Source organism: Plectropomus leopardus, chromosome 24 (assembly GCF_008729295.1).
Source record: "Plectropomus leopardus isolate mb chromosome 24, YSFRI_Pleo_2.0, whole genome shotgun sequence".
Lineage (NCBI taxonomy): Eukaryota > Metazoa > Chordata > Actinopteri > Perciformes > Serranidae > Plectropomus > Plectropomus leopardus.
The window spans coordinates 6,085,283-6,112,141 of NC_056486.1; the positions used below are offsets into that span (position 1 = coordinate 6,085,283).

The window sequence follows — 26,859 nt, forward strand, 5'->3', positions numbered from 1 at the left end:
TGTGTTCTCCACGTTTTGGGAGAGGTGTAAATCGAGATCTTTTAGGGTGATTTAGCTATTTACAGGTGAACTTCATTCACAAAAGGAGGAATTTTAGAAAATGACAAAACCGGTTTTTACTGTATAATTCACACAGGACAGCGTACCAATCCGATAAGGGCTAGTTTCGATGGTGAAGCTTTGGAAAAGAACACAACTGGCTAAAATCAGATTTGGTTTGATACCTGAGGTGTGTGTCTTTTGTTTGTGTTAAAAGACCCAGACAGATTTATCTTTGATTTCTGCTGCCGCTGGTGATGAGTGTAGCAAAAATTAATCTAAATACGCTTATTTGCTTTCTTGCCGAGAGTTACATGAGAACAGTGACACCACTCTCATCTTTGTATGGTAAATATCAACCACATGCAACATGTGAAAACCACAACTTGTTATTTTAATGCTTTTTTTTTGGATGCCTTTCACAAGCAGCCTATGTAACCCTTTGAACACAACTGTTTTGATTTTATTTTGAAAACATGGGCAAAAAAGACACCGGGCAACTTGGTAAGAAGCGTCCTACAAACTGCAAGAAATGAGTAGTTTTTTTTTTGTTTTTTTTTTTAAATGAAAAAATGTCCAGAACACTTAATTTCTAATTGTCAGTCAAAGTGTTTTACAGAATTATCAAAAATTTTAAGCACTTCCTTCCAGGTCATTCCCTTACTTTGTCATATATATATATATATATATATATATATATATATATATATATATATATATATATATATATATATATATATATATATATATATATGTATGTATTGTACTAATTTTTCGCTAATTTTGGGTTGCTCATTGCCTTCGTCCTATGTTTTCAAAGGAATCAAGCCAATTTGCCAAGGTTTCAGAAGGTTAAATGGTGTGTTATCTGTCATCAGCAGCAGCAACAACATAATTGTCAGCTGACAAAACACACAGCAGTGTCGGCCACCAGGGCAAAAGCCGTGGTGGCTTTCCTAGTTGGGAAATGATTGCCTGCACTGACAGTAACATTCACAATATGATTGTATTCCCACCTAAATGACATAATCACTTCTCTGTTTTATCAATCTCCCTTGACTTGTTTGTGTTTGTTGGGGCCACATGGTCATTGTGACATAAATGCCACTCTCTGCACTGAAATTTAGCGGTGGGTCCTGCAGATCAGCTGCCTATGATAACTGTTAAATGGTGTGTAAACTCCACTACTCGACGCACTGTAGGCGTAGGCTGGCGGGGTAATGGTGCACTCTGTTGCCTCTAAACAGGCAGTCTTTATTCTAGCAGGCTGCTAGATGTAGCTTTGTATCATACAGACATGAGATTGGTCTCAAACTTCTCATCTAACTTTGACGAGGAAGCTAAAAAGCCTATTTTCTATAACTATACCATTACTAAAGATTTGCTACACCTGTGGTCTTAAATAAACGGTTAATACCTTGGCAGATAAATAAACTCTGATCATGTAAATGCACAATAATCCTTGAGATACCACATGATTGGAGTTTTTAAGGTGTTTCTATGAGAGAGAGGGGGCTGGGGTGCTTTGTGTTTTTTTAGGGATTCTCCCTTATTTTTTTAGTTTCGTAGTAGTGCAACAACGAGCATTAGCAATAAAAAGTCTAAAATGGAGAAGAAAGTAAAGGAGGAAAAACCTAATGAGCGCAAAAACATAAAGAAGAAGAAATTTGTAATAGGACCTGGCATACTTTTTCAGAGAGTATTAAAAAAACAACAACATTCGTACACATTCGCACAATATATTCATATTCATATATATATGCATATAAAACACCAAAAAACGGAGGAAGTTGGTCGCTGCCTGGCTTCCCTGTGGCTGAAGCAGACAGTGAACAATGTTTTTTTTAGGCTGTTAGGAGCTGTGTGTCGAGAGGCTGTGCTGGCTCAGGGCGCGAGGCCATCACAGCCGGGCCACGTTCACGAGCCGCCGCCCAAAAGCACGGGGGAGGAGACGCTTCTGAACTGATGTACCGTACCTGAGCTCCACCCCGGCGGGCGAGCTCTCCCGTTCTGAAGCATCTGCCTCCGTCTGGGCCTGCCGCTTCCTCCTGATCCTCTATTCTCTTCTCTTCTCGCCCACAACTCTTAATAAACATCACGGAAGGGAAGAGGATGGAGAATCAGGAGGTTGGGGGACTATCAAACATGACCGAGGTGGTTTGTTTTAACGGAGGGAGGGGTGGGCGCTGGGTGTTGCAGGGTGGGGGGTTTGAGGTGTGGAGAGGAGATGGGTGGAGGCGGGAGAGGATCGCTTGTCCTTATGAGTAGGAGGAGGAGTTCTGGCCCTCCTTGGAGCGCGCCTCGGCCTCCAGATCTTGGTCGTCCTTGGTCTTGATGTCTTGGTATTCGTGCGTGGAGACGGCGCTCTTCAGGTAGGCCCAGTTGGCCGCCAAAATCATCAGGTAGTGGATCTGAAGAGAAACAGAGATTCCTAATTTAAGTACTTTAAATTATCTGCAGTAGAGGTATGGTAGTATTTTATATGACCTTAAAGAAGGTTTTGAGTTTGTGGTGCGCTCAGATGAAATGAAGTATACCCAAAAACAGTATGCATGCTTAAAAATGCTTGATTTCTTAACTGTTCTCCCACAATTCAATGCACAAGGGAAGTGATAGATTTGCTAACAGCTGGGAAACATTAAAACCAATCGTGGATGGCAGTGAAACCGCTCCAAAAACACTCCAACAGCAAAAGAACTATTGAGTTTTTGGAAAACCATTTTGCTTAATTAGGAAACAGCATGTAAGACAGCAAAATGTTTATGACAAAAATGTGAGCTGTTTTACCACAATCCCCCATTTCTGTTAATGTTTTGCAGCTGCGAGTAGGCCCTCTGTTTCCTTTGTGCATTGCTTTGTGGGAAACTTTTCTGTTTTTCTGTGTATCGTATACTGATTTTCTGGTTGGCTGAAAACCTGGCTGACAACAGGTGATTTCACAAGGCAGTCATCAATGAAATCGTCTGGCAGGATGACAACATGAGTCTTGTTTAGCACTCAAATGCATACGTATGAGAAAAAGAAATTTCTCTGTTTTTTGAATTGAAGATTATTATGTCAGAATTACATGAAATTTTTCAATGGTAAAAAAGGCTCTGATTTTCTGAAATAAACGTAAAATATTTCATTTTCTGCTTCCAGTGGTATCTCTTTTAAAATAATAAGAAAGGACAGAGCAATGCCGTCACTGCAGTCAAGTTTTTTTCTTTTAATATTCTTTCAAAGGCTGTTGCCTTGTAGCCAAATTATCCATGGAGGCCTTTTCATAACCTCATAACCAAATCATTTAATCCGGTAAGAGCACTAAATAAAGCAGTACCATATCAAAAAGTCTGTGTTTCTCAGATGCTTTTTGGCATGTTGTCATCCTGCTAGGTGATTTCACTAACAACTACTGAGTGAAATCACCTTTTGTCTTTTAACTGTAATCAAAACCTCAGTCTGTAAGAAAATTTGAACCTTTTTTTCTCATTATTTTCCCCATTTAGAAACTGTTTTGCAACATTTGGGCAGAGCTGAGCTCAACCCACGTTTCATCCTCAACAAAGAAGACCAAGTGATTTCAATGACAATCAGGTAAGAGTTTTTTTTTTTACTGAAGTGAATGCGTTATGTTTGCACCCAAATGTATGAAAATAGCTATTAAATTAAAAGAAAGTCCCACTGGCACTATTTTGCTTAGATGCTCTTTACTTGTCTTTTTAAATACTATTCTGTATCTCTTCCTACATCCTTGTTAGCTGAAAAAACATTGCAGCACACAGAGAGGGCTTTCAGGTGATCCAACACAACATCTGCTTATTGCTTTTTTAGTATCTCCATTTCCCTGGATGTAAAACAAAGCAGTCCGCCTCCACAGCGGAGTAAAACACTGACCCCGTCTACACACACTCACGCAGCAGAGGCAGGCTGCAGGGTTGGATTTCAACCCATAGGACGACATGCTGACAAAAAAAAAAACGTGTGAGAGGCGGGTGGGTTGCTACGGCAACAGATAAGCACGCCATGGCAACGTGCATATTTTGAGAAGCACATTATCAGTGGGATCATGAGCGGCTTACCAATGCGATGACGGTGGCTCCGGCGCCAGCAAACGCGACGATGTAGAGGTGGTAGGACAGGTAGAACTGTGGATGGAAAGAGAGCGTTAGAGAGAGAAGAAGAGGAGGGAGAGATTTCAGGATTTCAAGGTGGGAATCCAAGATCAGTGTCACCGTTTCAGCATCTGACCAAATGTCTCCCCTTCTGTTCCTGAGGCCAGCAAAGTGTTATTGCAGAACATTTTGATTTGACCTTTTGGATACAAAATGTTGGAAATCATTTTATCCTATTAGACATTTTATGTGAAATTCAAATTATGAATTCTTGAGTTATGGCCAAAATCATGTTTTTTGAGGTCACAGTGACCTTTGACTGCCAAATTCTAATCAGTTCACCCTAAGTTTAAAAGAATGTTGGATTTTGGATGCAAGGTCATAGAGACCATGACCTTTTTGATCACAAAAATCCAAACAGTTCATTGTTGAGTCCAAGTGGACAGTTTTGCTAAATTTGAGGAAACTCTGTTCAAGGCCTTCTTGAGACATTGCATTCACAAGAATGAGACGGATGCAAGGTTACAGTGATCTTGACCTTTGAGCACCAAATTCTAATGAGTTCATTCTTAAGACTAAGTGGATGTCTGTCAAATTTGAAGAAATACCCTCTGGGTGTTCTTCAGATAATTCCTGAGAATGAGACGAATGAAAGGTCAAAGTAATCTTGACTTTTGACCTATGTGACCACCAAAATCTGATTGTTTCATCCTTCAGTCCAAGTGAATATTTATACCAAATTTGAAGAGATTCCCTCAAGGCGTTCTTGAGATATTGCATTCAAGAGAATGTGAAAACGGACGGACAATGCATTCACATAATTCCTCTGTCCTGGGCTCTCCCCGGGACAGAGGCATAAAAAGGTCAGGTCAGCGTCCTCTCACCTCGCTGGTGTTACAGATGTCCCCCAGTGTGGCTCCACAAGCTTTTCCTGGAGTGGCGTTCCAGGGAATAATACCTGCAGGATCAGAGAGATGAAACGTCACAGGACGGAGACAAGAAGCTTTTTACTCCCCCGAGACTGTGTGATTGAAGGCATTATGAATCAGGCTCGGATAAAGATTAAAGGAAAAAGGGCTGCTGCTGTCCGCGCCTCTGAGCCTCTCCTACGGGAAAAAATGTGGGTCAATATTTCGATTTAGTTCTTTACTGTAAAAACATTTTTTGAAATCTGGCTAGCATAGACTCATTCTGACTATATTCCTCCTTTACCTTCTTGTTTTCATGCAGATTACTATTAAGAATAAGATGAAAGTTACCAAAATCTTTCGCTCTAATAATTTGCCAGTAATTGGGGTTAATATTTCATACAGTGTAGTACAGTACGACTGCCAACGAAGCATATGTGATCCTACTTTGAGAGCAGGCCAGCTGTCCTTCAAATGTGGGTCACATACTGTACATTAGGCCATCAAACAGATAACTAGATATGCAATCATAGCAGAGCGTTGCTGTGCTGTAATACTGCAGGGTGGTGGATTTTCACAGAGATTCAATCAGACTCAATAATCTAAATGTGTATTTTGACCTCTTCCTATATAGAAAATGACATTTGAAGCAAACCAGAGCTGGAGATAAATATATTTTTTCATATATGGATGGAAAGCCTTTTGGATTATACTGTAGTTTGAAAAATATTTGCGGTCCTGTACGTGTATGAGAAGCATCTGGATGTTCTCTTATGCGCAGAGTTAAATGCTTTATTTGCAGAGGCTAGCTGACACGTTTGAGCTCTTGGCCATGATCAGGGGAATTTCTCTTAAACTTTGAAGACGTAGCTCTGCGCGTGATGTGATCCTTTTTACTTTATCTGCAAATCAAAATACCTGAGGGGATAGCAACATGTTGCATATGAATATGTTTGTTATTATTTTACTAGGTGTTTTTGCTTTTAGAACAGTTTTGGCTGCTGATTAAAAAAAAGATAGTGTTTTGTAATAATAGATTCTACATGCTCATTGTGAATTTTGTTTATTCGACAGTGTTTGTTGAATGTCTCTATGGACACTTTGTCTTTAGCTTCTACTATACTACGTCCACTATACTCAGGGGCAATGGTTCTTGCATGAAACATTAATTTTTTGCAGCAGTTTGGCCTTTCGTTTACACAACAACAGCGATTTGGGGGCCTAAAAATGCAAACTTTTGAAGCCGGTTTCAGAATGTAATCTTTTGAAAAAACAACCTCTTCCGTCAACGTGTAAACTGGCGAGCCTGGGAGAACGGTGACGTCACGGCTGCACTTTTTGCGTGGGCATGGTGTTCTTCTATGGTGTGACATTACAAAGTTACACCGCCAACTATTGGCCTGGCATGCATAATACACCGTTTTTGGCTGTTTTTGCAGATCCATGTACACAAGGATCGTTTTCACAATTTTATCAAATTAATGCAGATTCAAAAATGCAAAGAAAAGACATTTTATTTTTAGAAGGGCTGTTATTGTCTAAACCTGACCTCAAACTACAGTTTCGTTCGGGTTTGGCCGCACAGGTCCATCTGACTGACACAAGTGCTCTGCATTAAGATTAATCATGTTCATGCCTTCAAGAAGGTCTATGACCAAAAGACTGCTAATTATAATATTTGTGCACAGATTAGAGTGTGCAGATGTTTTATTCATTCAGAGAAAAATAATATGAAATAAATTTACTACTCCAGGACTCAGATAATAATTTAAATTACACAATCCAGGACGGGAAAATCTCTTTAGTTGCTTTTAGTTCCTGCAAATGACTCACGTCCACACCAATTCTCCATAAGCCCCAAACTTTCATATAGTTTTTAGTTTCTAAAGAAACATGAATGCAGATATGAGCCAATATGTTTTGTGTGCTTTTTGTGTAAAACTGCAGTCTGTAATCTCAGTCATCAAGGCACACCGTCCTATAAGTTGTGCTCCTGCACACCCGATCCAATTAGACTGTAATGAAAACGTGTCATCCTTAATTAGATCAGGTATGCAGGAGCAAGAATATAAAGGACAGGCTGGCCTCGATGTCTCCAGAATGAGCTGAGGAGCAGCTTGGAAGCTGCCAATCTTCATAGCAGTAGTTTATGGTATTTAATAGAGAAAAAATAATAAATATTTGAAGGCAATGAGGTGGAAATCCACTCTTTAGTTGTAAATCACTGTCTCTGAAAGAGCAGTGGTTTCCTTTGATTTCTCATCATGACTTTATGGGGAATCAGTGGAAGGATTTTATCAGCCTTTGGCTTGAGATGAAAAAATACCAAAGCTACTCTTCTAACATTATAAATCTCTATAGTGGGGTGTAGGTGGGACAACTTACCGTACTGCCTGACGTCCACACAGATGGAGTCCGGCAGGGTGATGTTGGCGTCAGGAGACCTCATGGCAGCGCAGGTATTCCACATGTTGAAGAACAGGAAAACGGGTATCGCCGTAAAGCCAAAAATGGCAAGGAAGGCCAGAGCGAGGATGTAGGTCAGGAACATGAACTGAGGAGAGGAGGCGACAAAAAGATGAGATTTTGTCAATGTGATTTTTTTTCCCCAAAATTTTGCATTAAGAAAAATTGGTTAATGTTATTCCTTAAAGACTTCCACTGCACCACACACACATCCAGAGTCCGGCTTTAAGCTAATGTTACTGGACATCTGCAGTAATTAGCGTAATCAGGCTAGAAAGGACAAACTGTGCCAGAGTTACCCTCAAGGGCTCAAGTGAGAGTATTTGTGTGTGTGTGCACAAGTGTTTGCATACATCTGTCTTCATTATGTGTTTGTGTGCGCCCATAAATGTGTAGTAGAGGTGCGTGTTCAGCCTCCGCAACACTTTCACAATGCCCTTTGTCCTGGCTGGCATTATGAACAACTGTTTTGTGTCCGTGTTTTATAAGCCTGTGAACACTATTTTACGCACGGACATTATAAAATACATCAAAGTAATTAAATCTCATTTAGAGGCTTTCATTTGGACTGTATCTGGGTCAGTGGGTGTGATGATTTACGGCAGATGCTTGTGCGTGTGTGTTGACATACGAAGGCGGTGATGCAGCGTCCACAGACGGTGGTCTTGAAGTCGCTCTGCAGCTCCTTCTTGATGGCGCTGGTGGTATAGAAGCCCTCAGCCAGCAGGATGATAGCGTAGACGAAGAAGAACGAGGCGATGCCGTAGATGATGTACTGAAAGATCTGGATCCTGAACACACAAATACAGAGAGGAAAGATGTTAAAACAAATAGTGCAGGGCTTTTAAAGCCGCACTTTGCAACTTTGCATATCTAGAATGCAACCCTAAAAGGCTTAAAATATGTAATTTAATGCTTAAACTAATGCTTAGAGATGTTGGTAAAATGCACACAATAGCCAGGTGTTTTATTAGTGAGATTACATAAATTAAAGCAAGTCTAAACGCTCAGATGATGTTCTGTAGTCTCATTTAGTATCTTGTCACCACTGTTTGTGTAAAAACTTGAACAAAGTTCATGAGATGGGTATTAACTGACAAATTTTATGCCACAGAACAAAACATGAAAGTCTCTTGTCTTGACTTGTGTTTAGGGGAGCAACAGCAAGTTTTGGGTGGAACCGCTGTGGCCAGCAGCTGCGGGATGAGCTGCAATGTGGCCATTTAGGGCACCATCAGTTGGCATCGACTGGAGGTGCTTGTTTTTGAGTGATTGGCTCAGATTTTGTGCCTAGTTTTTGAATGCAATGTTTAGGTATTTACTTATCTATTATTCCATAATCATCACTTGTGGTCAAAGTGTTGCTTTAACATGACAGTCTTACATAGTAAAGCATTAAACAATACATTTAATAGACCCAAAGCTTAGACTGCAGAAGCTAAACGGTGTCTTGTTTGTAGTTACCAGCCCAGAATTCATCCACTGGACCAAAAATATACTTTTTGAAATCTCTTTGACAGATCAAATGTTGTAAACGCCTCCCTCCATTATTTCTGCAAAGGCTAACTCACTTGAGTTAAGAGCCATTACTAGTTTTCAGGTATTCTGAATCATGGCAGATAATGTAGGCGGCTCTCGTCAGCAGATTTAATAACTGCAGGGTAGTGCCAGTATATTCAGTGTTGTTTTAAAGTATTTCTACTGAAATCATTAATGATGCCAAGAACTTATCAATGATTCATCATCCTCCGTTAGTCTCTAAGAAAACTTGGTGTGAAGCATGATAGCATGTCATCTTATTCCATTTTGTCTTATAGTGTGTCAGTGCTTGATTTCCCTGATAAAGAATTATTTTTGGATGGTGTACCCAGCTGAGGACTTGCACCAGAGATCCTCAGCTCGCTTTGCTTGGGGGCCACTTTTGCAAAATAACATGACGCCAAAGGCCAGTGACAGCCCCATACATGTTTTCAGGATTTTAGGACATTTGTAGGATTTTAGGATGATTCCAGGATTTTAGGACATTTCTGGGATTCTAGGGCATTTGTAAGGTTTTAGGAAATGTCTAGGATTTAAGTATGATTCCAGGATTTTGGGACATTTCTAGGATTTTAGGACATTATGAGCTTAGCTAGGACCTCTGTCAGGGGTGTGGGGTATCCTCCAATTTCTCACTTACACCATGGCGAGGGTGGCGTGGTCCGTGGTGACCCTGGAGAAGTGGTTCTCCAGCATAGTCAGAGTGCCAGTGAGCGCCACATGGCCGCAGCCGCAGAACAGAGCCACACCTGAGAAGCAGAGGATGGTGGCCACCAGGGAGGCGTAGGGCACGCCGCCCAGACACTTGATGCAACACTCGAAGCATCCTGCAGAGGGGGGCAGAGAGAGCAGGGTTAATGCTGTAGAAGTTAGCTGTCAGAAAATCATGTTTATGGCAAGAAAAATGCTTTATTCTGTCAGATTTAAAATCACAAATCTATTTCAACAAAACAGGAGCAAACAGAGCAGACTGCTGCAGCATGACACAAAGTGGCTCGATTGGCTCTGGTGATGACACTCACTGCAACACTCGACAGCCTTTTTGTCGGTCACTGTTTCACCATTACTCATATATAGAAAACCTGCGCTGATGTACATACTGCCAGGGCTGAATCAAGCACTCGTGTGCCGCAAGAGCGCCACAAGAGGAGAACAAGACTTCTTCCTGTCAGACACGTCGAGCAGCTAATCATAGCATCTTTCACAGTTAGTGCGCGTTCGCTTTGAGCTCAGCTGGGAGCGCTGAATATTACATTTAAGCAGCGCTACATGCTCACATCCTACACTGCTCAGAAAACATCTCTTTCTCCCTTTTGTCTTTAAAGAAACATTTCAAGTTTTTCTCCCTTCCTTATGCATGCATAACTCATGACCTAAATAAATTATTTCAAAATAAAAGCCATTTTCTGGGGCACCAGAAAGGTGACATTTATTTGTACTTGAATCATACCTCTAAAATACTGCATACGTCTTTGCTGTTGGATAAAAGTTGCAGATTAAAGTGAGAATAAGACTAAGATTTTGCTTAATTTATTTTGGGTTTAAGTGCATTTAAAAACCAAATGCAAATGACAACTGAGAGGCTCCACACTTCGCATATATTTCTATCTTCCTCCTGCATTTTGCAAATTTTTCACAACTACAAAATGATGATGAGCATTAGACAATGATCCCCTGTGTTTGAACAGTTTTTTACACAATGGTGATGACAAATTTGGACATTTTTTCTATTAACCATGCCAGCGGGTGAAGATTATAACTCGCTCGGGATACAGGTTGCAAGAAACGCGATGCTTTCTACTCCCATCACAGTCGAGAGGATGAAGAGGAATGAAAAGGAGGGAAAATAATACATTGTATTGAGCACAAGAGTCGCATCTTATATAACACCCGTTAAAAATAGCTCCTCCAGCAAAGCAGGAAGTTACTCTGTGAGAGAGAGAAAAAAAAAAAGACAAAATGAACTGTCTTGTGTGTGCCACTTTGCTGTTTCCATGACAACCTGCTCCAACTGGCGACTCTGAAGCATCATTATTTCATGTTCGGAAGTTTGTTGAATCTAAATATTTCTTTTTGTAAAGCATTGCATGCACAAGCAGCCGTCATACCGGTCTGTTAAACCTGAACTGGCGGTGTAACACATAGGCGTAGACGTCTTGGGGTGGACGTCGGGGGAAAATCCCTCATAATGTTTAGAACATGTGCATGAGTCCACCCCAATAAAAACATGAAGGTAACTGAGGACTTTCATTTTTGCAGAATTGGATAGATATTTATGCTATAAATTGATGCAGAAAAGGTACAAACTGTTCCAAAAAATTCAGCAGAATGCAGGAAATAAATCCTCGTTTCATTTATGACCTCCTCTCCCAATGTTGGAATGAAATGTCTGCTCTTCGTGTAAGTTGTTATTGATGAGTTTAAAAGAGCAGATTGATTTTAGCCCCACTGAGGGGAAGAATAATAATGGATAGCATCACTGCTGAGAGAAGTTTGAATGAAATTTCCCAACAACTGTTAATGGATAGCCATAAATATTGGTACAGACGTGTGGTTTCCAGATGATGTGCCCGACTGACTTTGGTGATTTCATGACTTTTCATCAGGTCATAATTTTAACTTTATACAATACTATAAAGTGATGACATTACCATCAGCCTCAGTTGTGCATTTTGTTCAGTGCTATTTAGCAAATGTTAGATCATACCTGCTGATCATTATCATATTAGCATTGTCATGGTGAGCATTTTGCACTGAAAACACACCAAGCATCAGCGGAGGGCGTGTTCATGTGCTTCAGGTGGGAAGAACTTCTTGTAACATATTTCAAAGCACTCTGTTTACTGATTGGCTCTGGGTATTATCTGGCTGCAATTTGCCTCTTAAAGCTAAACTATCTATGACTTTTGGTTTGGCTTCACCTCACCACACAATCAGATGACCACAGCTCGGAGCCGCTGGTGCAGCTTTCCATCTCCATGGCGTGCAAGTGTGTAGGTTTCATTTCAATATTGGGATGGGACAAATGTGAAACTGAATGTTTAATCTGAGCATTTAATACTTAATTTCCTGCATTCTGGTGAATTTATACCCACCAATTCTTGCACTCCTGCATCTGTTTTTTGTTGGACTAAAACTACTGTCATGTTTTTTTTTAGGGAGGGAGAAATGCACAGGATCTAAATATTAAGGGGCACGTCAGCCCTGAAATTTGTATTGACAATTGCATGGCAGCTCGCTGCAGAGTGCACTAAGTATGCTGATGTTAGTGATAAACTTAAGTACGGCTTCACAGAGCAGCTAACACACCTGCAGTCTTTTGGTTAGGTGTACATGCATATACACAGGAAGTTTAGGAAGTTTAGAATTTGTTTTTCACAAAATTACTCAAAATTGCCATAAAAATGTTGGTGTTAAGGCCATACTTTTCTGCAAACTGCACATTATAATGTAGCAGATTCTTTGAAACTTTACATTTAAACATTGCTGTGGTTAGGTTTAGGCACAAAAAGTACTTGATTATGTTCAGGAATGTTGGCTATAAAGGCAGTGTCCCCGCCAACATGTTTGCCATAAAAAATCGTGTGTCTTAAGCTTGAAATGCACAAATATTTTTTGCTGGTTTTTGGTCTTCATTTTGCCAGGTGTTACGCTATCCACTGCCCCTCCATCCCTGATAAAAAAGTCAGCGTGTAGACTACGTCACTAGACTACGTAAACTTACAATGCTAATATTTTCTTCTGATGACTGGGCTGCAAAATTATATCATTTAGAAACTTTACAACCTAAAAGTTCGAAACTTATTTGTGAAATCTCTAGATTTCATGATTTATGATTCACTGTCATATGATTGTTAACAAACAGCTCGTAATTAATGCATAAACTTTAAGAAAAAATTTGTCAAGCTCATCAGTTTCCATATCGTACTACCTTTATCAGTCTGAATTAGTAAAGTTTTAATTGGATAAGAACTATTTTGTTCTGTTCTTGTGGTTTCCCCCTCTGTTTCTGACCTCAGTGTGAGGTCATGTGCCAGCGCATATTGAAACCCACTCCACTTCACGTCTCAATGAATGAAAAATCCAGGCCATAAATCTAAGATGCAACCGCTCCCCTGCAAAGTGTGCTGCTGCCGCTGAAGACTGTGCGTTGCGTAACGAAGCGGAGGCTCGTTGCATAATAGATCCAAATCCTATTAATGTTAATGAAGGAAGCGGGCTGATGGAGAGGTGGAGCTGATAAGGCTGGATGGCTTGAAAATCCTGAGCCGAGAAACAGGCCAGGCCTCCAGGGGGGTGGGGGGGCTGCTATAGTCTCAATGGTCGATACAATGAGGACCTGGAGGCTGTTTAAAAGCCGCTCTGCACTGACACTCCATCCTGCTCTAAAAGGTCAATCTCAACAGGTAACTTAATATGTTAGTCTTGCTGTCTTTTTATTTACAGAGGAGAATAAAACCTGAAAGTGAGATGGTATAATCTTGCTTTTTTAAATGCAAATATCCAGGTGACGTTAGGGAGCTGATTTGCAGATGAGTGAGTGGTATTTAAGGCTAGTATAATCCCTGTTGTTAACTATTTCTTTTAAACGCTGAGCGGCCTCCTCATCCGGTCGCCTGCGGCTACGACTGTTTGTCAGCCTCAGTTTTAAAGTGCGCTAATGGGAAACAGACAGGCCGGAGTGGTCAGCTCCAGCCGGCCCTAATGGAAATCAATGGACTATTCATTAGAGTAGAATTTAGGTGACACACCGAGGCCGGCCCATCGCTCTCGTTTTATACCTCGCTGCATCTCGCTACCTCTTGTCTCTGCCTTTGCCCTGCTTGTCTTCTCCTCTGCTCTCTCTATGAAATATGGCTGCGTGCCCACGCTGCACTTACAGTGAGCCAGCTGGAGTTAATCGCTTAGACAATATGTTACGCTCCTGTTACGATGCTGTGTCGTATATCATCTCAACAATCACAGACCAAGGATGGTGTGTCAGTTGTGTTTCACAGGCTGTCTGTGAAGGCGCCTCAACAGGGGCGCAGCAACAAATTCTGGACTCTATGCATAAGCAGCCTCTGCAGGCCCCCCATCCTTTCTCTCATGATCCACATCTCTCTCACACACATTTACATAGTAGACTGCTTTCTCTGCCTTCACTTTCTTTCTTTCTTGTCTTTTTGGAAACCCAATTTATCTCTCAAGGGGAAAGATTGGAGCAGCATAATCAGTCACTCATTTGGCTCGGGATGAGTTTCGAGACAAATTGTAGCGCAGGGGCAGACTAAACCCTTTCATCCTTTAACCCTTTGAATCCAGGAGCGACATCACTTTGCTTGTGGTGCTTTTAGATTCCTTTTACTGATATTTGAACCTTTGAACCTTCAGCAAATTGATGCAATATTCTTTAAAAACAAGGGAAAAAGGCAGTGAGCAACTTGGTAAGAAATGTTTCACAAGCAAGATAACAACAAAATAAAACACTATATACATTCATAATTATAATGACATATTTAAAATTATGTTACAAAATGAATACCATTTTTAATACATTTTCCTGGTCATTGCCTTGTTTGTAAGTTGTTGTTAATTTTTTGGGTATGTTTCTTGTACTTATTCTTTTTTATTATTATCATTTACAAATTTATTTTTATTATTTCTATTTATTATTTTATTTTAACATTTTTTTTAGTTCATTTCCTGTTTTTTTATTCTTTTTCTTTCTCTTTTGCATATTTTCAGGTAATATTCTTGTACTTTTGATAACATCTTGCTATTTTTTTGGGCCATTTCTTGTCAAGTTGCATCCCTTTCTTCCAATGTTTTTTTTTCAAAGAAATCAAGCCAATATGCTCAGGTTTCAAGGGTTAAGGTGTGGGAAGGGTCTCAGAGAGCTCTGACTATTTTATTTTTTTATACAAAGTTCAGTCTTTCACTGATTTATTCATCTAATCTCAATTAATTCTTGACACTAATTATTTAGAAAAAAAAGCAAACAAAACCAAACTTTTCATTTTAGGCTTTTTGACACTCCCCCTCTGATTGGGATCCTTTTTAATCAGTTGTGCTTTTGTTTTTTGTCTTTTCTGACACCACTGCGCCTGAACAACTGGCTTGCCGATATGAAAGAATAAAACATTTAGGAATTTCTGTTCATTCCAAATGACAAAACAGCAAATAATTTGACAGTCAAGAGCTGCAATTAAGGATTAACATCCCCTGCTGTTAAAGCTTGTTCTTCTGCTATGGCCTGCAGGACAAAACTAGAAAATGTCCCCCTGCTTAAACTAGGATTTCAATTTTCAGCTGGGAGTGACAGTTGGATAGATAGATGCTTTGTGTTTTCCACCAACAAAGACAAAGGGGATGACAGAAGAAAACAATCTGAAGGAATGTCAGTATGAACAAGGAGTATGACAGAGAAAAAGGAAAGCAGAGGTGAATGGAGAAGAAGAGTGAGTGAGAAATCAATAGAGAGCAAGCAGAGGAACAAAGGGAGTAGGAAAAAAGATTGAAGGAGGTGAAGAAAGAGGCAGAGCGAGCAAAGAAAGAACAGAGAGAAGGAGAGAGAGAGAGAAAGTGTAAGCGAAAAAGCAGTTCTTGGCCCCAGGGCCGGCAAATAGCAGTTGCCATAGCAACGTGTTACCCACGACCCAGTTCAGCAGTAGCGTAGTCCTTCGCAGCCGCTTCACACATACACCGATGTAGAGTGATGTAACCTCAATAAAAAAAGACTGGTGCTAAATGGTGACAACGGTGTGAAATTTGAACCAAAAATAAACAGTATGTGAAAGCAACTGAGGTGATGAGGAGAAACATGAAGGCAGGATGCAAATCTTTTTCCATATTCTGCTGGTTAGGTTTTAGGAAGTGGGTCAAATAGATTTTGTATTGTTTGACATGAAAGAGAGATCAATGTGGGAGAGAAAAAGAAAATAGTTTAATTTTTGGGGCTTTGCATGGATTTCAAGAATTTATGTTGCAACAGAGAGGGATGCAGAATGTCAATATGCAACACTCAACATCAGTTTTATTTCATCAACTTGACTTCTGTGTCGTCACATGTAAAACTGATTTGCTGAGGTGAACGTAAATGATTTTAGTTTGTGTACTTGGGGGTGGCAGGGCTGAAAAATGAAGCCAACAAAGAAGTGCGAAAAAACTGCAGTTCCTCTATTGGCCACTTGAGGCTGGCTCCAAAAGCGAGCCAATCCTCTTAGACCTCCATGTTAAAATGCTCAACTTAACAGCAGAAATAAACATGTAAGCAGTTTGGATCTCTGTAACTAATTTCACCATTCCCGACAACTGTACAGGGTTGGATTTTTTTTTGGAACTTATTCGCTGAAATGTTATTATGGTTTTAAGTTATGCATAATTTAGGGTGGGTGGTTTGGTAATGTCACCATAACAGAAACATAACAGAGTCTTGGTGTAATGTTAGCCGTAGCTGATGCTATTTTAGTGTGTTTTTCAGTTCTTGGAAGTTGATTGCAACATTTTAGTGGCCTACAAAAGTCTTGTTCAGTATTAGTAGTAAAAGACCTTTAAAGGTTTCATTTATGCTGATTGTACAGATATACGGACACGGCTGGAGCCTGTACATGTTCTGCGTATCTGTGCATGTTTTCTGTAGCTTATAGATTAAGTACCAGCTGATATCGCACCCAGTTCTCATTGCGAACTCATCAAATACTGCTGCATATCATGGTGGCAGTGCAGCGTTTTCCAAGCGAGACAAAACAGCAGGACATGACAAAGACATTTTAAAAATAGCAGAACAGAACAAATAGGTAATACAAAGAAGACAGTTCTCCATCCACATGTCGCATTGTCTTTCATGGCCACTGACAACTGCAGTCTACAATGCCTCCTTTAGTGGTCACTTTTAAGCTCCAAAAGTCCAAGATGACGAAAAATGCCAAACTACCAAACGCAAGACCACACAAGGCTTTAAATGAAAGTTCACAAAACCAGTGGATGACATCACGTTTGCTACATCCATTTTGAATACAGTCCATGAGTTAATTTGGTGAATGTGCGAGCAAACATTTGCTTATTTACACATGGAGCAGATAAAGAGCTACACTAGCACTGATTTTGTTTCTGTCCATTAGATAAACGTAAAGCCAATATTCACTCCTTTTAGCTCTGTGTTTGGTCTCCACCACCTCCTAAAGGAACTGTTTTGCTTTTAGCTGCTAAATGTTTCACTGTGTTCACCAGCTAGCTGCTTACAGTGTCTATGTGCTATTTGATGCAGAGCCGGTGGTGCACAGCACATTTAGCAGGATACTTTAGCTGAAAACAGCTGTTGAGTCTGATTCTCTCTGGGTTCATCACTACAAGCAACCCATTTCATTTATCGCAATTCATCCACTGTTAATATAAAATATCTAGTTGAGAACAGCTTTAAATTTGGATTACAGTAATCAATTTCCAAAGTGATAACACAGTTGCAGTGACATTATGCAACATTACACAACTGCAGGCAGTTAATAAATTGTCTCCTCATGTCATTATTTCTGGTTTTCTGCGTAAAATAGCAGCTTGTATCATTGAAAAAAATATTTCTCCTCACACTCTGTCAATACAAAACCCTAATTTAGTTTTGTCCTTTTTCATCATATTGATATTTCAAGTCTCTTGCTGACGTCCGTTGTGATTAATGCTCCTCTTCCTGTCAATCACCTGACACCCACGACAGGAAATGAAGAGTATCGCAGTGAAATAATCCCTCAAATAGTCACCTTACACACTTTGTTATCAATAGGTTTGTATTTGTGGCATTTGCATTAAACAAAAGAATCAAAGTAGATAAAGCATGCACTGCAAATTAAAATTAAATTTAAAAAATTAATAAAACTAAAAAAAATCTCTTTCAGTAGCAGCTTTCATCTGTCGTCTCTTAATAGTATTGCCTGAGTTTATGTGCTGTATTTCTCTGACAGCATTGATTTCCTCGCCGCCATGCCTATAAAGCAGATTTAAATATAAACCAAGAGCAGATTACATCGACAGTCCTAATAATTTCCTATAACTGTACAACTCAGTGGCACTGCATGATTATCGCCAACTGTTAGTACGCACAGTGCATCTGCCAGGAATAACAGTGTTAATAAAGCTTTGTGAATATTTCAGCGGCCGGTCTGGTCCCTGCCTGCGGCTGTATTCCAATTTAGAAGTGCTGTATTCATTATGGGGCAATTTCCTCACAGTGCATTGTGGGTAGATTCCCACAAGAGTTGAAGAGGATCTCAGAGAGAGAGAGAGAGAGAGAGAGGGGGGAAGGAAAGGTGTGGGAAAGTAAAGCAGAGAGAGACAGGAGGGAGATGGATGGCTGCGTCTCTTCTGGTTGAGATGAAAAAGAAGCCCCATCTGTTTGATGACAGCAGACTTCAGCCACAACAACACACACAAACACACACACACACACACACACACACACTTGTAACCTCATAACTTAAGCTTGGGAGATTTCTGTCTTTCCACTTGAATTGAAGGATAAAATGCTCCTCTGAGCTTTTATGAAACGCTTTTAAAAAACATGAGAGAACATCGAAACTGCACCGTCATGGACTTAAAACACAAAGCTTGATTTCCTTGGTGGATAATTTCATTTTATTACAACTTGGGCCTCATTCTTGTAAGCTTTGTCATTGTTTTGTGATACTCTGGAAACACAGCAACATGGCCACAACAATGAATTCACCAATTAGGGTTGGGTAATGTCTAACCAGTTGGCGCATGATGATGTCTGCAGTGAAACATCCTGATGGACGATAGTTGTGAGTGTGACGATGCCAAAATATGCATTAATCAACAAAGTGAAATGGCAAACTGCCGACTTTATGCATTACAGTAACACAACTGTCAGGACTGAAGACTGAGACAAGGACAGAGACAATTAAGACTGAGTGCTGCAGTGCTCTCCAAGGTGTGTTTGTGCTTGAGAGAGAAACAAAGAGGGCAAGTGAGGAGAATGTGGAATATTGTATGTGTTTTTTTGATAGGCCTATTCATTAATAACTAACTCGAAAACGCTATTTATATTACATTACTTCAGAGTTAAATAATTTATACACACACACACACACTCACACACACACACACACACACATATATATAACATGCTTTGTGTTTACATTTAAATCATTAGCAAATAAACATATCGGCATTTCTAATAATCATGCCACTTCTCATTATATATCCTCTTCCTCCACCCTCCTACCTGTTGCAACCTCCCACTCTAAAGATCTCTGTAAACACAAATTCAGGAATATACATTAAAATAATTATCAAAAAAAAACAGCAGTCTTTTCCTGGTTTAAAGCTTGCATTACAGTAAGTGATTTAATTTTCTGAACTCATTCTAACTGTTCTATAAATTGCATTTATCCACTTAACCCCTATATCCTTATTACTGATGATCATTTATCAAAAATCGTATTTTGTTAAAGCACAAATAGGCAACCCTAAAATATCATGGCAATGCCAATATTGAGGTATTTGGTCATAAAAATCCCAATATTTGATTTTTTTCCATATCCTAACAATTTTCCTGCTCAATATTCTGCCAGTTACTTTCTCCATTAATTGTTTGATTATCATGTCTATACAATATAAGACAATATTGAATAATGCACATTAGAATTCCCCATAGCCCAAAATGATTAAATTGCATGTTTTCTTTGTCTACATTGTGTCTTTACAGGAGAGGCCATGAACGCAGCAGAGCAGCAGAGCAGCAGCTTCAGTCCTCCATCAGCGTCCTCATGCATTCAGGTACAGAACTGGGTATGTTTTTGCAGTGTTCAAAGCCCAATACACAAACAGTGTCTATATACATGTATATACAAGCAACAAGGAATGAAATATATTTAATATAGACTAAACAAAAGTAGCGTTCATAGCCTAAAATCTTGGGATAATCAAACGGGCATGTAGATACAAATAAAAGAAAATATCAAAATTAAGAAGCTGGAGCCATCGAAATGTTGACATTTTTGCTTGAAAAATGACTCCGACATCTAATCTATGATTAAAATAGCTGAAGATTAATTTAAAGTCAATCAATCAACGAACTGTTAGCAATCAACTAGTGATCTTCAATGGCATACGTTTCCTTTAAAAAGTGGAGGGCACAGTTAGGGTGAGGATCGTAACATTTTGAGCAACAAAAACTTTATTTACTTCTAATGAACTTTTATGCACCAATTTGTGCCTTTTCTGCGTCAATTTATCATTGAAATGTATTTCATTCTGTCAAAATAAAAGTCTGCTAGTTTAATCTTTTCATTGTAGAGACAGATGCACATGGTCTTAATACTGTGATGTGTCCCCTGCGTCCTCCCTGAAATCTACACCTATAGTGGTGTTTTTTTTAATCACCAATAGAAGTGAAACTAAGTTGTGATAGGGTAAAATTATTCTTCAAATTCAGTCTGTAATTCAAGTTCAGAAAGTACTCATTCAAAAAACACGTGATTGTGTATTTTCAGTTTAATTTCCTGTTTCAAAAAAAATCCCCTGACATTTGTCTGATGACACATTATCAAAGCGAATGTTTTCGGTAATCGGCTTGTTTATGGCGTTGACCAAGAGGACACAATATGCTCTGAGCCAGGTAAGAGGATGACACCAGCTGCCATCACCATTCCCAAACATTTTCTATTTTTTTTTCCCACGGCACATAACTGACCCTAATCTTCTGTTTGTGAGAAACCTTTGGTTGTTTATGCCAGCATTATGAATGCCACAAGGTCAGCATCTGGCCTGGCGTAATTGAGCATGATGGACTCTTAAATCCCGTTCTGAGCACTCTGCTGTGTGATCAATACTTTTATTCCGCTGATCTGCTGAACGTTGGTTCCCTCTATTTCTCGCTTTCTGTTGGCAAAACTCTGACAGCTATGTGAAGGACTCAAACCAATATGCTAAACAATGTTGAATGTACAATAAATACATGTATATACACATCTGGGGCACACGTGAGAATGGATGCTGACAGATACAAGCTGTTCTTCTGGTGCAAAGTAAAATCAGTTTGTTTGAGCTATCATGTTTAGTGCTGACACTTCCAACCTGTGCACGCCAAAAAACAAAATCTACAAGCAAGTAAATATTAGAACATACAAAAATTATTCAGTAAAGCTTCACATTCAAGCACACCAGAGAAAAGGCAATTTCACACTGAGAACTGGGAGTGTCTTCACACTCACATTTTGCTTCCTCAAAAGGTATTCAGGCCCTGATATGTACTGTAAATGTGTGTTTGTTTGTTTTTTTAAATGTATGATTCAGTTGCTTCCACCACTGGTCTTTTTTAAGCATGTCTTTTACCAATAATATGTGACAACTTGAGCCAAGAACAGAGCCATGTGGGGGATTATCAGAACAAAAACAGGCTAAAAAAGCATCTGGAGGACCAAAATAAGACATGAAAACCCTGCCATGTTGACTAAGATGTGAACTATAGAAGCTGATTTCCCTAAAAAGGACAAGAATAAAGAAGATATATTAAAAAAAAATACACCCAGGTTAAAATATAAATGCTCATGAGTCAAGATTTTGACTACATGTCAGCTAACGCTATGAGATAGTAAGTCTGAGTCTTGACTTCAGTTGGAATTATGAAAAGTAACCTAAATTTTAAGGCAACTATTAGAGTCAAAATGATGACAGTCAAAAGCTTGACTTGCTAGGTTAAAATCATGAGAAAATCCCTAAAGATTAAGATAATACCAGTCCAAATTATGACATGGTATGTCAAAATTATGAGATCTTAAATCATAATGATAAACAATATATTCATTTTCAATTTTGTTTTCTAATTTATTAACTTTGGTGTAAATTAGTCTCTATACACATTATGATATGAGGCGCTGAAGTTATTAATAAGAAGGTTTAGGAATCTTGATTTTGTCTTGAGGCAAGAACACAAACATATAAAAGATGATCAGAACAAGCAAGGGCTAAAAAAGCAGTGGGAATACCAAAATAAATAGTAAAAACCCTGTGATGTTGAGCAGATTTGAATTATGGAAGCCCATTTACAAAAGAGGACAATAAAAAAAGAAGAAGAAAAGATACAGTCAGGTAAAAAAAAAGAAAAAAAGTTCATGTAATTGAAAATTTTGACACAAGGTTCCCCACATTCATTTATTCATTTAAAACATTTCTCGTAACGCAATTACAATATATACCGTTCAGTTATTTACTGCACCACACTCCTGGAGCGCAGAGCGTACTCTGGACATTGATGGAGCAGCAAAACATCAGGCGCACTGAAAGTGAAACTTAACCGTTCATAGAGCTGGCTCTTGTCCATCAAACTAATCAGATCAGCTGATCAATTATCTACACCACCACTCGAATCCCACAAACTGCTGCTGTGTAAAAAAATAACTCATCAGGAGTCCCACCTGCGCTTCAGCCTCAGACCTACAAGCAAGAAAGCTACATTTGTGTCCTCTGGGGCTCTTTTGTGTAATGAGTTTAATTACCGGCAGGCTCTATTTAAAGGTGCCTGGCTGCAGGGTGCCAGCGTGACAGCAGACCTAAACAGAGATGGCAGATAACCCACTGACTGCCCACACAGTGTGAAAACTCTCCTAACAGCGCTCTCTTGTCTCTGATCTCCTGCTATTCTGGAACAGGATCACCTGTCCCCAGCTGCCGTGTGGCGGCTCAGCGGAGCGCAGTGAGCACTATTAGTTTGACTGTTGTCCCACCAAAATGTAAAATGGCCCCTCTGGCCAGAAGTGCTGTGCCATCGAACTGAATGGCTCAGCGGTTATGCAACCGACTTGGCTGATGTCACTTTCCCTGAGATGTCAAAGAAGTCGGTGGCCCTCCCCTGGCCCCTGTGCCTCCCCCCCACCCTCTTACTCCTGATGTGATTATGGAGATTCACTTTCCAGCAGCCTCAGGGGCCACATGAACACTACGTGTGCTATGTGTGTGTGAGTGGTTTGTAAAACTGAGCGTGCACTCTGAAATATGAGTTACTGAAGAGTCTCAGTTCATGCAACAACGATACACTTTCTGTCAAGGTTGACTTTGCATTGCATGGTCTTCATCATGACACAGAATCAATGTTGGAATGTAACTAAGTACATTTAGTGTAAATTAGAGGTGCTTGTTCTTTACTTGAGTATTTTATTATCTATCTATTATACAGCTGCAGCAATTTGTTGAGTAATCAATAAGTCCATTCAAACTAATTGCTAACTATTTTGATATGATATGTTTTTCTTTGTTTAAGTTTGAAATTTCAGGTGTTTTTAAATACTTTTTCTAATATTTAGTTTTTTTTTTTAATTTATTTTTTCTTCTATTTTAAAATTTTGAGTATGTTTTTTTCACTATTTTTTTTCAATAATTTTGACTTTTGCAGGTGTTTTTGCTATTATAATTTTGGACTTTTGGGTGTTCTTTTTTTGTTTAAATTCTGCATCGGGTACTTTTACGTTTTCATAGTTTAAGTGCATTTTTCTGACTACACTTTTACTTCAGTAACATTTTTATGCAAGACTTTTACTTAAGAGTATGTTAAAAGTGTTTATTAGTACTTTTACTTAAGTAAAGGTTTTGAATACTTCTTACTCCACTACACAGAATGACCTACACATCATACAAGCCGAGTCACTTATCGATGTCAGCTATGGCTAACGATGACGAGTGCTTAATCGGCATCAGGCGTTTCATGGGCTGTGGATGAGAGGAGCAGATTGGGCATCAGTGGGTGATGGAGGAAGGCCAGAGGAGGTTGGCATCACTCAGGAACAAGGCATGCTGTGCCAACCTGCCACTTGCTGCTATTCATATACCCACTGCAGACTGGGGTTCAAACATAGATATGCACTGTTGGAGGATGATGCGCTGTGGTAGCTCGTGCATTTGTTTCCAATTTGTTGGAATCTGTTGCTTCTTTCTAGGGCTGCAGGATTATTTTCAGTATCATTTCATCTTTAGTCATTAATCATTCAGTCTATGAAACAGCACATAATTGTGAAAAAAGCTTGCAACAATTTCCTCCACGCTCTATGAAACCACTTGTTTAAACTTTATTAACTTGAGTGCCTAATGGTATGTATGGAGGCTCAGTTGCACCTGAGAAAAGACCAAAAGTAAGATGGATCTACACTGTAAAAAGTGTTTTTGTTTTACTTTGAAAAATGTAGTGTCTGATAAAATTTTACATTGACTGAATTTGTGGAGACAAGTTGAAGTATTTTTTTTGGTCTTTTTAAATTCAGTCAACTTAAAATGTAAAGGCAGCCCAAAAACTAACTTTTAAAGTTAAAACAAATATTTTGATTATTTTTTTCTGTTTTTACAATGAAGTCCGGAGTGACCACTTCAAATGCCTTTACATTTACAGTCATAGAAAACGGAGAAGAGACACAAATCCTCACATTTAAAAAGCTTAAGCCACTCAGTGCTTTGGCATTTTTCTTTCTTTATTGACTAAACTAAATGTTAATTTTTATTTCAAAAGTTACAAGTAGTTAAGCTTTAAGTTGCAAATGAAGCACAAATGCCCAATCCAATCCCATTCTGAAGTTGTGCCGCTTTTGCAGTGCTTTTGGCACAAGATCCCGACGCCAAATGCCATCTTTCGCGTCTGCATGATACACTGCTGGACGGTGTCAGCTAAGAATGCAGCCAGGCAGAACTATTAACAGTGTTACGCCGCCGGATGGCCAGACAGTATCTGCTGCAGCAGCATGATACAGTCGGGGGTGTTCAACTAACCATGTGCCTCCTCTGCCTCATCCTAACCATCTGTGGCAGCATGTGCGTTTTTTGAAGTCCCAGCTTAGGTCGCCATGTGCCTGTGTTGCCTAAATATAACCAAGTGCAGCATAATCCCACCATGTGCTTGTGTTGACATCCGCAGAGGTGACGCAAGCCAGCGAAAGTCACACAGACTCGGTTAAAATGACTGATTGGTTACTAAAATGATTGCAGATTAACTTTCTGTCAACCAATAAGCTCTAATTTTTTCATATTAAAATCAAAATGTTTTGATTTATTGCTTGATATACAATGAATAGGCATTCTTTTTTTAATGTAACCAAAGTAGCCTTTTTTTTAGAAATTCTTTCCAACTCTGCCAGCATTCATGCGAAAAAATAAATGTCAACAAGACACATCAAAACTAAATACTGCTTATTTTATGAATAAGCAAGTGGAGAGAGCGTATTTAAATATAAATGTGACCACAGTGTGGAGACCAAGAGGGCTGAATATGAACAAAACGGCGTACCACACGGTCTCACCCACATATGTGCACGCTAAAATAGAGCTTTTCCTTTAGTGCAAGCAAAGCACGACACAGACATTCCCTTAAACCACTCCTGGTCATTGACACGTAAACAAATACAAGCACACACACACTGACACTGACACACACACACACTCACACACACACACACATATCCAGATGGAGGCTGACAGCATGCTTTGGGCAAATGGCTTCAAATGAGGAACACATGAGCCTCTCCCTGTGTGACGGCTTTCACATGCTCCCGCAACCTCACACACCTCCGGGGCGAGAGGAGAATAGGCGGAGGGTGTGTGCATGGTCGTGTGTGTGTTTGTGTGTGTGTGTGTGTGTGTGTGTGGGAGAGAGAGAGATATAATGCAGAGTATCGGGACAAAACAGGGATGAAAATAGGGCTCAGAAAGAGACAAAAAGGAGGATTGTTGTGATTTATTTACAACAAATCAGTAAAGAAAGTCTGAGATCTGCAGGTGGGGGATAATTTTTTTTTTAGTTTTCAGAGCATGTAAGGACAGAATCATGAGTGTAATCAAGTGTAAGTCTTTGTGGCAAAAATGCACTTTCACTGTGTCTTTAACCCTTCAAAACCTGAGCAAATTAGTTTGATTTTTTTAAAGCAGTGAAGGGGAGAAGGCGAGGAGCAACTTAAGAAGACATGGCCCAAAAATCAGCAAGGCATTTGTAAACTGGCAACATTACCTGATTCCCTTATTTGAAAGTAATTTTCTGGTAATTTTCTAATTACCTCTTACTAAATATTTTGCAAATATTAATTAATTAATATTAATTAATATTTAGCTAGAAATTTGTAAAAGTCACAAGAAAATTACAGAGGAAAATAACCAGAAATCTAAATTAAATTAAAAAAAAGAAAAACAAGAAAATGAACCACTGAAAATGCTGAAAATTGAAATAAAATTGACATTAACCAATCATAATCCCATACCTTTTTTTTTTTTTTTAAAAAAACAACAAAAAACTAATTTTCTGGTTATTTCTTGCAACCTTTAACTAAATTTTTGCAGTTAACTGAAATGAGCAGAAAAAGAAAGTGTATAAACTGTATATGTTTTTTGTAGTAATATAATTTTGAATATTTAATTATAATAATTGTAAATCTAGTTTTCTAAAAATGTTTTGAAAATGTTCTAATAATCCCCTGCCTTCTTAAAAGTCATTTACTTCTTATCTTTTATTACATTTTTTGCCATTTGTGGAACATTTCTAGCCAAGTTGTTCATTGCCCCCCCCCATGTTTTTGAAAGTACTTTGCTTACTTCTCAAGGAGTTAAATTGGAAATTGATTACTGCACCGATTTGTTTTGTGCTCACTCAATATTTGTGTATAACTGAGCTAATGGATTCCACCTGGGATTCACACCAGCGGTTCATCAGGTGAAGTGTATACATGGACCTCCTTGGTGGGGACGTTGCAGTCATACAAGCATCAATGTAGTGAGTGGGAGCATTCATCCTTCCTGAAACTGTCACTGGAAAACTGCCACAAAGAGAGAAAAACTGGAGAGCGCCTCAGTGA

At 39.2% G+C, this 26,859-nt stretch overlaps 2 protein-coding genes across 8 annotated transcripts in view; one reads left to right on the top strand and one right to left on the bottom strand.

Annotated features, from left to right (window-relative positions):
• LOC121962788 (ras-related protein Rab-9A-like) overlaps positions 1-26,859 on the top strand; it is a 71,967-nt gene that overhangs the window by 9,317 nt on the left and 35,791 nt on the right. For 6 of the 7 annotated variants that reach the window (XM_042513089.1, XM_042513085.1, XM_042513084.1 and 3 more), the window contains exons 5-6: positions 3,528-3,615; positions 19,746-19,816. The gene's annotated coding sequence lies outside the window, so the exon portion shown is untranslated. Of the gene's footprint in view, positions 1-3,527; positions 3,616-19,745; positions 19,829-26,859 lie in introns of all 7 variants that reach the window. The other variant, XM_042513087.1, reaches the window with a different exon arrangement.
• Positions 816-26,859, bottom strand: part of LOC121962786 (neuronal membrane glycoprotein M6-b-like) — a 35,851-nt gene continuing 9,807 nt past the window's right edge. The window contains exons 2-7 of the mRNA XM_042513081.1: positions 9,687-9,873; positions 8,139-8,298; positions 7,427-7,595; positions 5,018-5,091; positions 4,101-4,166; positions 816-2,450 (exon numbers count right to left, since the gene is read on the bottom strand). Coding sequence (XP_042369015.1) covers positions 2,298-2,450; positions 4,101-4,166; positions 5,018-5,091; positions 7,427-7,595; positions 8,139-8,298; positions 9,687-9,873 — 809 coding nt within the window. The 3' untranslated portion in view covers positions 816-2,297. The remainder of the gene's footprint in view (positions 2,451-4,100; positions 4,167-5,017; positions 5,092-7,426; positions 7,596-8,138; positions 8,299-9,686; positions 9,874-26,859) is intronic.